A 15,960-nucleotide genomic window follows, 5' to 3' on the forward strand; every position below is an offset into this window, starting at 1 on the left:
TCTAAAGCTTGGGTGAGCATGGCCGGGGTGACTTTGTGGAAAGCTCTAGAGCTGCGCGCAGCTAGCCGCTGCGAAATGCGAGCGGCCCCTGGCTGATGTACTAATTTGAAGTCCGCTAGGAAATGGTCAGACCAGAGTACTGAGGCAAGGGAGGTAAGGGCCACCGGAACGGTTGAAAAGATTTGATCTAGAGTATGCCCCTTCTCATGTGTAGGTGACTGCAGGTACCCATGAAGCCCCACTGACGACGTCATATCCAAGAATTTTTGCACTTCAGGATCCTCACCCTTATCCATGTGGATGTTAAAGTCCCCGAGTATTAGGCAATGTTTTGCCCTAAGACTCAGTGTGGAAATAATCGATAGCAAATCCTCCGTGAAGGAGCCAAGAGGAACGGGTGGTCTATAAAGCAAAAGCCCCAAACAAGATTGATGGGGGGATAGGGCCAGAGAGAAGGCAAGGGTTTCACAGCCAGGCAAATCATCCGTCCACAAGATGGTGCACGGGATGTGCCTCTTAATGATAAGTGCCACTCCACCTCCCCTTCCTTTGCATCTATCTCGGCGGAAAATTGCATATGAAGGAGGGATGGCATTAGCCAGATCAGGTTCCGAACCCTCACCGAGCCATGTTTCTGTAAGAAAGAGACAATCTAAGTCATTTATTTTAAAGAATACTTTACAAGTTTTTTAGCAGTTGTTTGGTGTTTAAGTATTTCTTTCCCTAATTGTGTGTTCAACTAGCATCAGATCACTGAGTCATTGTAAAATATGATTGTAGCGATTGGCAATGTATTAATTAATCTTGGTTTGTTTTGGTATGCAATAAATATATATCTTTTTAACATAGGTTTAGTTGCGCTACATGGTAGGCCTAAATTATGAATTAATTTCGTCATTGTGATTAAGTCAATATTTATTGTTAATAAGCTTTACAATTCAATCTAAATAGTTTTCTAATCTTTCCCCTTAGGAATAACTTTTCTATTTCTGGTTAGGCCAGCATCAAAACACAAAACTGTTACATTCTCACAATGTTAGGAAATTATCAATGGTGGGCCCCTCCCACCTCATAACTCCTCATCTGCCCTTCTCATGGCTAAGGGGGTGCTGCCTGGGGAGTTAATTCCCCGCCCCACCAAGAGAAAACATTGTAAATGCATGTGATGGAACTATAGCCTTGCCGATATTGCGGCACAAGAAAGGTACCAGCGATGGCCAAGAGTTTAAAAGGTGAGGAGGGTCTTAAGAGGCGCTCTCAGCATCAAGCTAAGAGAGCTGTGTTCTCTCTGAAATTGGATGGGGTACACGACCCACCCATGTCCACCTCCAACATTTGCTCTTTACCATGTTATAGATGGACTGTGGTCATGAAAGACATTTGATCACTTCTTGGAGTAGCATTGAAAGCAACAAAACAAATAAACAACAAACATTTTTTTTTCTAATTCTAATTCAACATAAATTGGTATACCTTCAAACCAACAACTAATTTTGATGCTGTTATTCCATGCAAATAATCCTCATTATTCTGAGCTAGTCTCTTCATAGTTGCCATCTTTACTTCATGCAGCGAGTTCTTCTCTAAGAAATAGCACATTTTTAAGCCCTCCTTCTTACTCTGAGGACGTCTGTATTTGGTGCTCAGCCCCATTTGCACCACCCTATCAGTGCCATTGCTGTTAAAGACGCAGTCCCCAAATAATATTCTAGATCAGATCTGGTCCCAGAGCTAAAGGTTTCTGCATCACAGATCAGGCTCATCGTGCTTTCCAAGCAGCACACTGGACCCATGTATCGGAAAAAACAGTGAAGAAATGACAGGATCAGATTTAAGTCACATCTGATGTAAATGTATACTGCTAACAACTCTGTCTAGCGCTTCAGCAGCATTCTTGAATTACCTGTAGTCACTTCGGGTGATCAGCAAAATAGAAGGCACCCTATTTTAGGTCTGGGCTGATAGCACAACTGTGATGCAGGTCTACTGCTTACAATAGACATACAGGGGACTTTGAGACTTCTCCTTTGAGCCTTTGGCTTTCTTCAACCAGCCTTCACCAGTCACTTCTTTGCACAGCCCAGTGGCGGATTCAACTTTCACCTCATGCTTTCGACTGCTTTAACGTATCCAATCCAATACTTTATAGTTTCAGCTTTACAAATGTAAGCAATACAATAAAAGATAGATACCACAACATTTATAATTACAATACAGTGTAAACATATTGTTGGGTCAAGTCATAGTGCATGCTCAGGAACTGACAGTCTGAATTAAGTCATGATGGCCGTGCTGGAGACTAGTTTTAGTAAGTGGAGCTAGAAACAGCTTACCAGAGGCACTAGCCAAACAACTTCTATATCAACTAGACGATATTGCTGACCACAAGTATCAAGCTACCATAATATTGACATAAATACGTATAAAATAGAAACAGGTTTAGACATTGCCTTGTTGAAATAAGCACTTCATACCAACTGGCCAGTAACAGTATCAAAACTGTTAGGTCATCATAAAAATAGATTACCTTTTTCTTTTAAAAAGAAAGAAGTTTTGACAGTGCCTCATGCAATTAAGCAATTTATAGGTTAATATGCCTGATGTTCTTCTATAAGAGAGGTATGCCCTCTATATATTTTTTTCAATGGTGCACTTCACGGTGAGTGTATTGGTGAGGGTAGACTTAGATTCAGCCCTGATGAATGGCCAAGACCTTTTGGCTCAACAGAAACATGTTGGCTAATCGGTCAGTAGCACGTAATGGTCATAGCAACCAAATTCATCGTCTGACAACACCTTACGGTTTTTAACAAGCATAGGAAACCACCTTAGTAAAGGATACTTTTGTGGATTATCCTATGGCTTTTAATTAATTGAACTGGATCCAAATTGTATTCTGAAAAAATTAGTAAGTTCTAAGAACTCCGTCAGGTCAACCTTACCCTAAGCTTGAGTCCGCCCAGGTAATACCACCTTACCAGGGTGGGACAAGGTGGCAAATGATAAAGCTTTTTGAGACCTTCCTAGATGAAATTGAGCCCCCACTTGCAAAAACCCTTTATATGAAGCTAAAATACGGTAATCTTATGACCAAATCCACCCTGGTACGCTGGGCAAGAAAAAGGGCTGATGGGGTAACAACGACAGATGGAATTTGCACTATGTGCGAGGGCAATTCCAAGGAGGATGATCTCCATATCCTTTTTTCTGCACAGCCTATGTGTTGGCTAGAAGGAAATGGATTAAACCCATATGTAACCTTTTGGGATTAAGGTCATGCGAAACGGCATTAAGAATGTTTAAGACAGACACAACTCAAACTATAGTATTAAGCATTAGCAGATTTCTGCTTTCTATTTACTTTGTGCGTAGGAAAAAGGGCTTAAAGCTGTAATGACAAAGAGTTAATTGGTGCGTTTTAAGACATGCTTTTCGATTAATGTTAAATAGGTCAATGTGATGATGTTCTGTTATAAACACGCTTTTAACTGTATCAATTTTACCAGATCATAACAGTGTTAGTTGTTTTTATGAAATGATAATTGTGACTCGAATGCATTTTTTATACGAAAATTGTTTGTGATTCTTTTATGGCAATTTAAGCGGAAATAAAGATTAAAGAAAGATAAACCATGTCACATTACATGAGTGAGCTTACCTCGTCCAATTCTTGGAATTGCCCTGTTACACTTTAATGGAGTGTTATTGATAATACCTGTAGGTGTCCTAGGAAAATCATTCCAGGCACCAGATAGGGGTGTCACATCAATCTTCATGTTTGATTGATTCCTTTATGCTGGCAGCATTTAAGATTTTGGAGTCTGAAACGATCTAGTGCCATATGTACAGAATTTAGGAATTGCAAGTTCCTAATTGCAGTTCTCTGCAAGTCGCAATTAGGACATCCTAATGTACAAAAATGTACAAGTTAGTAACAGCGATTCCTAATGGGGTCACAATAGATTTACCTCATTACTATTAATGACAAAGTTTGCAATTTACGATCCATTAGGAATTGCAGCCATTACAGAGATGGTGGCCTGCTGGGATCAGCGGACCACCATGTCTGTGACTGCTTTTTAATACAGTAATAATAATGCTTTTGGCCATGTTGCTCCTCCTTAGTAGGTGCTGCTGGAGCCCAGGTCCCATGTATGAGCAAAATTCTTCACTTATAATGTCTCCCATTCGTAATTACTCGAGGCCTCACTTTGGTCAATCATTTAGTTTGTACACTGAGCAACTCCAATCAGGAACCAACCATATGCAAACCAGCCTTGGTCCAGCTGTAGTAATAGGAACAGTCCTGCCTGAACTACAATGTTGTGTTTTCTGTCAAGGTGAACAGAAGCCACCTAGACTGCTTTTAGCAGTGTTGGGCTTCATTGCTGAATATATAAATATTAAAATAGCAATAAATAGCAAATTGAGAAGTTTATATTTACCTCTGTAGACAGGGTGCATCTGTCCTAGACCAAGAAAAAGATCCATCTTCGATTTCAATGTCATCTGTTATGAACAAAACAGTGGTATGAAACCAGAATGCAGCAAGAAACGCATTTAAATAAAATAGCATAGACGCTAATTAGGGGTCACAACTTTTTAAAGGGTTGTTTAGTGAAGGTTAGAAAGTCCCTCTCGTTCTAAGCTCCATTTTCCATTGTATAACAAACTGAATGTGATATTTTAGAGTTCAGGTCAAGGCTCTACATTGGTTTTTTGTGTGCCAGATTTGTAGAGGTTTACTTCAGCCATTTTTAGACATCACTAGGGCAAAGCAATAATCGGAATATCCACTCATAATCACTGGTACCTTTAACCCTTTCGATGCTCATGACGAGCTCAGCTCGTCATGATGCACAGTTGAGCTGTGCTGATGACGAGCTGAGCTCGTCATGACACCAGCAAAATGGTAATTTCCAGCACAGGAGGGGGAAAACACCTAGCAGCCAAGGTGTTTTAAAGAGGAATCTATCCTCTTAGGGTAGATAACTCGGCTCTGTTTAAATCTTTGACCTATAAGTTCAAACTCACAACTCCCATATATAACCTTACGTTCCATATCCCAAACTAAAGGAGATTATTAGGAAATATATAAAAGAACATATGGTACAATGTCCATGTGAGTGATAAAAAGATAGCCCTAAATGTCCTAAGGTAAGGTTCTCATCTAGTGAGTCTAAACTCCTAGGTTCTATTACTTTCTGTAGCATCACTATTAAACTTCACTGAGATCTATATTTTGCATCAGTCATCTTACGCTTCTATGTTACTGGACCAACCCTTTGCCCAGTTGTAGCAAGAGTGTAAAGTGAAACAAATGAGGCCTCCAGACATGTGCACATAAATTAAGTGTACCCTATATGCGCAACTGGTCAGCCCTGCAAAACACTATGACAATTTTAAAGTAGGGGTGTAGAGACAGGGTCAATCAGGAAGAGAAAATATGACCCAGCACCAAAATAAAAATGGCCCATAAATGAATAAGTTAGATGAAAACGTGACCCACATTTGCAAATCGTGGACATTTTAAACTTGTAAAGACCAGCTGCATAGGTGTTGTGCAAGGAATGGGAGACTGCATGCATGTGTGCTTCCTGCAGGCAACATTCCTGGTAATATCAGAGAAATGAACAGTAAAAACCGGCCCACCAGGCCTGGAACCGGAAATAAAACGGGCCCACACACTACCCTGTTAAATTAGCCCTTCTGGAATTGCCAGATTGCCCGATAGCTCAGTGCGACCTATGAAGCCTACTTTGCTCATTCTGCTACCGTACCGAACAACCATCACCTAGGAGGCCCAAAGGCTAAAACTAATTTAAAAAGGTGCTATGGCGCAGTCAGGACTAATGCACTTTTTTTTTAAAGTGCCAAAGCGCTTGATGTAGGATAGTCCTTTTTTATGATTATATGTAGCCATATTGCACAAAAGCTACACTGCTCTACAGCATGACTGCAAATCATTGCCAAAGTCGCCAATGCCTATGCTGTACAGAATGAACAGAAGGAAATGGCAGAGCCAATAGTGTGAAAAGTGAGATCTATTTGCTTTGCCAATGCTTGTTAGGTCCCGACAAAACAACCCTGTGATTCTGAGCAAATCATTTAGTCTCCTCATGCATTATAAAGAAAATAAATGTGACATTTAATAAAAAATCCGATCACATAAAGGAAGACATTTCGCCCATGTCTTACTGAAAATTTCTTTGGAAGCAGATGACATCTGATGTTACAATACATATCCATTTCAGTAGAGAAAAGGGTTTCTTTGAAGTCTGTGTGGCATAGTAAAGCATAACTACAAATGGCAAGAGATTCAACAAGGACGACAGGAAAGAAGAAAAAATTAAAGTAATACCTCAATCTGCACTAGGACCATTAATGAAGCAATTAGTACTTAGTCCATGCTCCAGGCGAAAGAAGAGGAAGTGAAGCCAGCATGTGCTGGCCAATTAGAAGGAGCAAATAAGAGTGCTAATAAAGCCAAGGAATTTTAAGCAATGGGGGAGCTGCAAGACCCTTCATTTACACAATATCTCTTGCGAACGTGAGTACATGCAGCAAATGTGTTGTCACAGGCGAGACCTAAAAAGAAGCATGGGATATGATAGTGCAGATTTGAGACAAGAATGCTTTAACGCTTTAAAAGAAATCCATAATTCAAGTTTCAAAATGGGCTTTATTGTCTTTATGATGCAAAAAGTGAAAAGTTTTATGCCGTGGAATGTCGACAGAGATCACATTCACAATTTATTATACAACAAAGCAGTACTAGCTTGTAGCATATTCAATATGATTTCATATGAAATGTATCTACAACCAGTGCGGAAACATATGTTATTTAAGTTAGCTGCACAAAAGAAAGAAAAGCTGTTTACATCTTAGGTAGCAATCAAGGAGTTACCGATAAGTGGGGCAAGCAGAAGACTGTGAGACATTAAGGGCCCCTAAGATATTAGTATTATCAGGAAAGCCAGTTCAGATTATCCTAGATGATCTGCTTTAGGCAAACCTACACAACTGACAGTTTTAGGATTAAATCAATACGGTTGTCCTGAAAACGACACATTGTATTCAATACCTATTCTAAATCACTTCTACAACTATGCGGACTGCCACTTGAGGGGCTGTAACTCTGACTTTGCCTTGATACAGGTTGTGCCCCCCTCCCCGTCCTGAGGAAGACCCGCCTACAGAGGATACAAACCACCCTCTATGCGCCAGGGTAGAAATGTCGACACTTCCCCCTAGTGAGCCTGTACCCTACGTCACCCCATCCCTACCTGTTTACAGAAGAGTATACTCTGTACAAGATCAAGAACCAGAAAAGTACTTTCGAATCCATGAGAGACAGGCCCCATTGTAAAACTGGTGCTACTGTAAACCATGACCAGTTTACTAAGGACATTACTATGTGTAATTGATTGTTTGAACTACTCTCTGATTTCCCTCCCTATACATCTGTTCTAGTCTCACAAGCACAATCCTTTTCCCACACAACCCTCTTTACTGTTTTGAAACGTTCCCTACAGTGTTCTGTTGTAGTAACTGTGACATTAAACAGTCACTATTGAAGCTATTTATGGTGCTTGTGTGTCTTTTTGAGAATATACTTAATTGAATTGAGAAACTACTGGGGTACACTTATGATGTAATTTGAGTTCTATGTGTATCATGTTCTTAGATTTTGACTTAACGAATACCTTCCCAAGGCAATTAGTCTAGGACCACTGTTTTCTATACCGAGCATTACCCAGGTCCTTGGACTAGTATTAGTCACCCATTATTTTGGAATGGTTCACTTTGAGGTGAGCATGCTTTCAGCCTGCGTGCACTGATACCAACTGCCTAAATTTTCCTTCTGTAAGTCGTGTCTTCAGGAGTGGCTAAGACTTTCTCCTGAATTTCTAAGAGAAAGCAACACTTAAAGAAATGTTTTCCAATTGAAGTCTTAAGTGTTTTGTTTTTTAAAAACAAATCCTAGCGCATGCTGCTACAGCAGCTATATTGCGGTGAAGAGCCTTTGTAGTCATGCAAGCAAATGCGCTTCAAAACAACGTTCAATGCTATTGGCAATCCCAAATCACCATACTTTTGAAACTTGACAGTTTCAGTCTTACCCACAACAAACTTGAACGCACAATCATCAGTACCCTTCTCTCGCCACAACAGTCAGCCATGACAGATATTTCCCTCTCAGCTAATACATTTGCCAGATAAGTTGGATGAAATGTTTGCCAAGGAGAAGATGCTCAGAGAGCTGGGTCAAACCTTCAGGCAGACAGGAAATATAGGGCTTTGATATTAGGACACCATCTTCCAGGAGGCATTGCACATATTTTGTTAGTGTGACAAACAGCTTATATGTACACAGCACAGCCTTGGGCAACCGATGCACTCTACAGCTATAACCCCACTAGTCCTAGAGGACATTATCTTTGACAGTGCCCAGTGAATTCAATATTGCACTAATATTTAGCACCCCTTCACTAGAACCTGCTTAGCAAACTCTTAAAAGGATACTATTGTCTGGGAGAGATGAATTAGGGGCAGAACTAAACTGCGCAAAGTATGTACTGGGTGCTAAAACTTCATATTCATAAAAGTGATAATTTGATTGCCACTTCTGTGGCATGTCACTGGCTTTGTGCTTGTGTTATAGGTATTACATTTGGTGGAGGCTGTTTTTAAAATAGCACAGCCTCCGTAGTGGTGTCCATCCATTTTACAAGAACTACTCACTTTACCTTTTTTGTTACCCTGCACATTTAACACACCCACACTACTTAGGCAGAAGCCACTAAGTCCGCCTGCAGAGCCACAAGAGCAGGTGGTGAAGATAAACCAGTGTTGGCGGGGTCTCCAAGGTAGTGTTGCACTCTGCACACATTGGTAGTTTTTAGCCTCTGCGCACTTTAGCACTGTGGCCCGGTGTAAAGTGTGTGCGCACTCTGAGTGCGTGTGGTGAGATTGGCTTGCCCTTCCATAGAAATACATGGGGGATATGTGTGTCCATGGTAATTCCTGGTATGAGAGGAGTGCAGGGGCGAGTTTTGTATGTATGAACTCGTGAGAATAAATGCGGCGCAATAGTGTGTGCAGATGTATGGCGACTGGTGGAGAAATGCCACTTTTAGAAGTTGGCATTTCTATGTGTAGTGTGTGCCTGCCTGATGTGAATTGCATGTCTGGCTTGTGATTGACAGGTGCTGGATGGTGTGGGTGGCTCCAAGAGCCAGGATGAGTCTGCCCAGTGGTGAATTGGGAGATCTGCATGTAGATGGGAGGGAGGAGTTGCACGTGGGACCTAAATAGGGCTGTGCCTTCCCTCCACTATGCTGACTCCGCCCCCTGTGCGACTGATCCCTGAGCCCCCACCTAACAAAGAAGAGAGGAGCTGAGCAAAACAAGGTGCTCCAAAGCTCCCACAAACCAGTTGCATCTGGTTTCCCCATCCCTGTGCTGGGACACACAGAAAAATGACCTATAAATGTAGGGGCTGTGACCCCAGAGAGGTGTTGTGCTTTTGGGTGCTGTTCCTGCCTTGAGGGGGGCCTGCTACTGCTGCTGGGCTCCAGGAGGAACCGCCACTAGGGACTGCCTCCCTTCTGGAGGACCCTGTGAGCTGGCCTGCCTGAGCCCAGCCTTTTGCCCCCTTTCATCCTGAAGAGTGCTTCGTTTTGACCCTGGCTTGGGACTTCAAGAACCTGAGAGCACTTCACTTTGCTTTTATTTGGAAGAGTGATTTATGATAATTTGACCTAGGGAGGAGCTGGCGGTATGCTGAGCTGCAATAATTTTCGAGGGAATCCTGATGTAGGGATTCCCCCGCTTTTGCGGCTTTTAGGACGGGTGCCCACCCCGCGTCATGGCTGCAGTGCTGAGTTATTGAAAAGGGGAGCCCACCCCACTCTCCTGAGATCGCTCTAAGGGGGTGCCCACCCCGCTTTATTTTATGATTTGAGAAGGAGCCTACCCCTCATTTACAGCCAGAAGAAACCGCACTCCCCGCCGCGGCCCGAGCCACGTTTTAAAGTCCCTCAGGCTGCTATCGGTGCGACCCAGAAGACAGGCGCCGTTGCCTGGTTGGGGTGGGCAACCAGAAGCTGTGAAGGCCGCCCAATGTCAGCACGGCCCCAGGAGAAGACCCAGGCGGGAGCCCACCCCTGCTGGGACGTGTACGGCAAAACCCAGCGAGGATCCCCTGCTGGTGAGAGCCCCGCAGGAAAAGACAGAGCCAGGTGGGAGCCTACTCTGTGCTTGCAAGCGGATCAAACACAACAGAGACTTCCCTCCGGAAGGTGGGGGGCTCCCCGTGGATAGAGTAGAGCCCCGTGTGCAGCTTCCACAGCCACCACAGGAGACGAGAAGAACCTCCAGCAGCTCCGGTGAGTGGGAGCTTGTTGGACTTGGCCCTTCTTGCAGGGTCATCCCAAAACTTTTGCCTTCCTCCGGTATTCTGTCTGACCTGTTTTTGTTGGTTTTATGACTCTGGGCACTTTACCACTGCTGATCAATGATAAAGTGCATATGCTCTTCCTAGTGTAAATTGATATATGGACTAGTGACTCCATGATTGGCTGGTTTTTTTTACCTGTCAGACCCTAGTACAGTGCTCCAGGAGTGCCCATGGCTTGTAAACCAAATGCTGCTGGTGGGCTTGCAGCACTGGTTGTGCCACTCACAGAAGCAGCCTGTAAAGGTGTCTAAGGTCTGCCATTGCAGAGCCTGTTTGCAGTTTGGTACTGTCATGCTGACTGGGCAACTGCACCCACTTGCCAGTCCCTATACCTTCCCTTTTCTTCATAGCAGACACCCCTATGGTAGGCCAAAGGGCAGGGTGCATTGTAAGTATAAGGTAGGACAAGCCAAGATGTGTGTTGCATGTCCTAATAGTGAATTACAGCCGTTTTCGTTTTTCACTATTGCAAGGCCACCTGTTCTCCGTAGGCCACAATGGGTAGATTATTACATTTTATAATCCTAACTGACTCAGGGAACATGGTAGAAATTCGAGTTTATTATGCCTGAACTCAGAATTATAAAATACATCTTTTAGTGAAGTTGGTTTTAACATTCTGTGTTTCAAAATACCACTTTTAGAAAGTAGGTATTTTCTTATCTAACTATCCAAAGCCTGCCTCTGCTAGGTTGTATATTCCTTGTCTAGAGTTTGAGTGACTGGGCTCGGGGACTCCAGGAGACAGAATGAGTCAGCCCAGTGGTGAATAGAGAGATCTGCATCTAGATGGGTGGGAGGAGTTGCACCTGGGACCTGAATAGGGCTGTGCCTGCCTTCCACAATGCTGTCTCCACCTCCTGTGGTTCGGCTGATGTCTCTGCCCTGCACTGTGAAAGAAGAGAAGGAATCATGTCAACAAAGTGCTCCAGGGCTGCGCTTTCAGTCCACAATGCTGGCTCCACCTCCTGTGGGGCGTCTGATGTTTCTGCCCTGCACTGTGAAAGGAAAGAAGGAGTCTTGTCAACAGAGTGCTCCAGAACTGGTTTGGACTGGGCAAATGCCCCTCTGCCCTCAGAGGACAAAGGATTTTGGGGTATAAATATTGGGAGCCTGATCCCAAGAAATTAGATCACTTTTGGACTAACAAGAAGAAACCTTTACTGAGGAGAGGAACCTGAAAAAACTGAGGAGAGACTATCCCTAAGCTGAAGTGCTGCTTGGGGGATTGGCCTGCAGTGGTTGCCTGGCTGCCAAAGGAAGGAGAAAGGAACTTTGTGTACTTTATTTAAAATTGTAAGGATCTCCAAGGGTTCGAGAGAAGAGCTTGCCTGCTGCTGAAGTCTCAGGGACAACAGACTTCAACCTCCAGCTCCCTAGCTTCTGAGGGACGGCGTGTTACAAGGAGCTGGAAGCGCAAAACAAGAGGAAGAAGCTTGTCGCCATCACAGCCGCTCCGTCGCATCTCTGAACAAGGATGTCGCCGCTGTAGCTGACGCATTGCACCGCATCAAGAGAAGCGTCTCGCACTGAAGAAGAAGAGTGTCGTCGGCTCAGCCGCTGCTGTTGCATTTCTGAACAAGGATGTCGCCGCTGTAGCTGATGCATTGCACCACATCAAGAAAAGCGCCTCGCATCCACGGAGAAGCGTGCTGCCGACGGAGCAGCTGTTGTCGCATCTCAGGAACAAGGGTGTCGCCGCTGCAGTTGTCGCATCGAGCGGAAGCGTCTCGCATCGAGGGAGAAGAGTGTCGCCGCCAAAGCCGCTGCTGTCGCTTCTCTGAACAAGGGTGTCGCCGCCATAGCTGACGCATCGAGCCAAGACTTCTCGCAACATCGGAGAAGCATGCCGCATCTGGAAGATTTTCACGTCTTTATTTATTTGCACCAGAACTTTGCCGCATTTCCATCGCTGCAACACTTTTGTTGTGGAAGCGTCACGCATCGTAAGGTACATTGACTTAAAGTGTCGCATTTTAAGAACTGAACAGAACTAGGCTAAAACTACCATTTTTAAGTACAGTATTGTGGATTTTTGTTGTTTGTGGTGTTATGTTAGGTCTATAGAAAGAATACTTATATTTTATATAAAACCTGTGTGGTGTCCATCTGTACTGTTGTCACAGGATTACTGTATATGGTCTTAAATGCTTTACACACTGCCTCTGAAATAAGCCTGTCTGCTCGTGCCAAGCTACCAAGGGGGTGTAGCCCCTTACCCTGACTAGAGGCAAGGGTCCCTATTTGTCACAAGTACCTACCAGTGCCAACTAGAGAACCCCAAATCTAACAGGGCTGAACTGCCGGGATATCGTGGGTGCCGGTCAAGGCACATTGCAGGTTTTCTTTTTGATTCCCAGAGGGGACCCGCCATAGTGGGCCACTCCAACGTGGGGCCAAGTTTTCCTCAGTGGCGCCGCCGTAGCAGGCCACTGCAACGTTGGGGAGCCATTCGGTTGGAAGTCCCTAAGTGGGGCTTCAGTGGCACAGTGAGTGCCAGTTTGGGTTCCAGCAGCACCGCAGTGGCGGGCAGCTGCCACGTGAGGGCAGATTTTGTTGAGAGGCCCCAGTAGGGGCCCCAGAGGCACCAGGAGTGCCAGACTTTATTTGCACATTTTTCCAGCTGCACTGCGAGAGCGCAGGCAGCTGTGACCTTGGGGGACAGTGTCATTTAGAGTCCCAGAGGGGGGCTCAGTGGACATGCAGGTGCCCGTGCTCATTTGATTTCCCAGCTGTCCAGCAATTAGTGGGCAGCTGCTACGTTTAGGCCTGATACTTTTGTGTGCATATTTTGAGAGATTGCTGCATTGGCAGCACCAAGCCCTGACATTTCAGGACATAGGGCCTTTGAGCCCAGAGAAACGGCCAGTTGCGTTGTGCCCCCGATTGGGGCACACTGTTTTTATGCCAATTATTTCCTAAGGTGTTTATGCTTGATGCCTACTGTGATTCCTATTGTTTAATGTGTGATGCTAATGAGGTGTGGGCCTAATGTAGTTTTATGCCTAAGGTGATTCATGTGCAAGGTGATTTACGCATCCTCTGTTTTACGTTGCAGGATCTCACGCTAAGTTCCTAACTTTACCAGTAGTTGCTGGTTGTGCGCTACATTTACTATTTGTGCTTTTCTAAAGATTCTGACCGTAGCCCGATTGGCCCCGTTATGTGTATATAATCCCTTGTAAATACTGCCCAGTGCCAGTTGGCACAGTGTATATTGTGTGATTACCATCGTGTGATTACCATCTACTATTTTATGATAATACAAAGGCTATTTTTGATATGACCCTGTGTATAGTTCCTTTTGTGGTGTGCTTAGTGTGTTGCTGCTGTGTGTGTGTGTGTTGCGCAAATGCTTTACACATTGCCTCCGAGATAAGCCTGACTGCTCGTGCCAAGCTACCAAGGGGGTGAGCAGGGGTTATCTTTGGCGTGTAACTCCCTTGCCCTGACTAGAAAGGTGGTCTCTGCCTGGCTGTGGCGCAAGCCTTAGGCAACCAGAGATACCATTTCTAACATTGGTTGTCAGCAGTGAGGATAGGACTTGCATTTGCATAGTACCACAGTGACAACTAGTTGCACTACAAACTCTGCATTTAGATAATACATGTTTGGGGATTATTGTTTCTGAGTTTTATTTTATTGTTTCTCCTAAAAGTGTCATTTGTAAATTTTGTACTCTTGCTTCAGCTCAGACAGCTAGGTCTCCTGTGTTTCCTGTGTCTCTGAGCGTCCTGCCAAGATGGAGTCTTCTTTTAATTTTTGTGGTCTGTTTAGATACAGTATGTGGGAGTTGGTAGAGTTCTGTGAAGAGAGAGACATAGCAGTGAGTGGGTCAGACACCCAGTCCAAACTTAGGGGAAAACCTGATCCAATGGCAAAGGGATGAATGGGAACGTAAGCGCAGTGAGGAGGAAAGGGCCCGGGCCGCACGCCAAGAGGGTGGTGGGTTTGATGGGAGCCCTGAGGAGTCTGAAGAGGAGGAAGAAAATGACAAAACAGGGACCCCAGTAGATAGTGAGGACTCCATAAATAGGGAGTCCCTTGCTGGGTCCAGTGCATCTTCCAGGGGTACGGCTCCAGTTGGGAGGGTGCAGAACTCTTGAAGGGGGTGCAGAGGAAGGGAGTCCTCGCTTCTGACCCCGGTGCAACCTGAGGGGTTAGACCCTAGTTTGGGAGACCAGTTGTTGGAGAGAGGTCCTGAACTGGTGGGAGAGTTGTGGTCTGAGGGTGCCTCTCAAAGAAGGAGAGAGCGGAACCATAGAAGGAGAGGTAGGGGGAGGAGAGCCTCACCCGTGACTTCTTGTCAGCCTGAGGGTGTGGACCCTAGGCTGGAGGATCAGTGGCAGTCTAGAACTGCCCTGATGAGGGGGAGATTGGAGAATGGCTACTATGTGCCAGGGGTTACTACACCACTCTGTAGATGGGCAAGGACCAGTGACATCTGGGTGGCCTAGGGTCTGGTCCTGGTCGCAGACAGCTAGGGAGTACCAGTGGGGTAGCCCAGTTTCTCCTGAAGCTTTCACAGAAGGAACCACATGGGTTCAACGAGACGTAGAACAGGAGGGTTGCAGGCCCGCATCCATGTTCTATCGCCCCAAGCAGGGAAGCCCATCACAGTGGTGATTGGTCTGCCCTGCGTTTTGGCTGGAAGGGGGTTGTGTTGGACTTGGCCATTTTGGCAGGTTCACCCCTAAACTTTTTGCCTTTTCTGTGACCTGATATTGGTAGTTTTTGGCCTCTGCGCACTTTAGCACTGTGGCCCAGTGTAAAGTGTGTGCGCACTCTGAGTGCATGTGGTGAGATTGGCCTGCACTCCCATAGGAATGCATGGGGGATATGTGTGTCCATGGTAATTCCTGGTATGAGAGGAGGGCAGGGGCGAGTTTAATATGTATGAACTTGTGAGAATAAATGCTGTGCAGTGGTGTGCGCAGATTTATGGTGACTGGTTGAGAAATGCCACTTTTAGAAGTTGCCATTTCTATGTGTGGTGTGTCTGCCTGCTTGATGTTAATTGCATGTCTGGCTTGTGATTGACAGGTTCTGGATGGTGTGGGTGGCTCCAGGAGCCAGAATGAGTCTGCCCAGTGGTGAATAGGGAGATCTTTATGTAGATGGGAGGGAGGAGTTGCACCTGGGACTTGAATAGGGCTGTGCCTTCCCTCCACAAGGCAGGCTCCGCCCCCTGTGGTGCGTCTGATCCCTGAGCCCCCACCTAACAAAGGATAGAGGAGCTTAGCAAAACAAAGTGCTCCAAACCTCCCCCAAACCAGTTGCATATGGTTTCCCCAGCCCTGTGCTGGGACATAAAGGAAAATGACCTATAAATGTAGGGTCTGTGACCCCAGAGAGGTGTTGTGCTTTTGGATGCTGTTCCTGACTTCAGGGCGGGTCCTGCTACTGCTGCTGGGCTCCAGGAGGACCAGGACTAGGGGCTGTCTTCCTGCTGGAAGGCCCTGTGAGCTGGCCTGCCTTGGGCCCAGCCTTTTGCCCCC

At 45.2% G+C, this 15,960-nt stretch overlaps 1 protein-coding gene across 1 annotated transcript in view; it reads right to left on the reverse strand.

Moving 5' to 3' along the window:
• The window catches only part of LOC147688567 (multidrug resistance-associated protein 1-like), a 900,980-nt gene that overhangs the window by 378,811 nt on the left and 506,209 nt on the right, over positions 1-15,960 (reverse strand). Inside the window, exon 15 of the mRNA XM_086941435.1 lies at positions 4,446-4,509. Within this exon, the coding sequence (XP_086797561.1) occupies positions 4,446-4,509 (64 nt within the window). The remainder of the gene's footprint in view (positions 1-4,445; positions 4,510-15,960) is intronic.

Source organism: Lissotriton vulgaris, chromosome 10 (genome assembly GCF_964263255.1).
Source record: "Lissotriton vulgaris chromosome 10, aLisVul1.2, whole genome shotgun sequence".
Lineage (NCBI taxonomy): Eukaryota > Metazoa > Chordata > Amphibia > Caudata > Salamandridae > Lissotriton > Lissotriton vulgaris.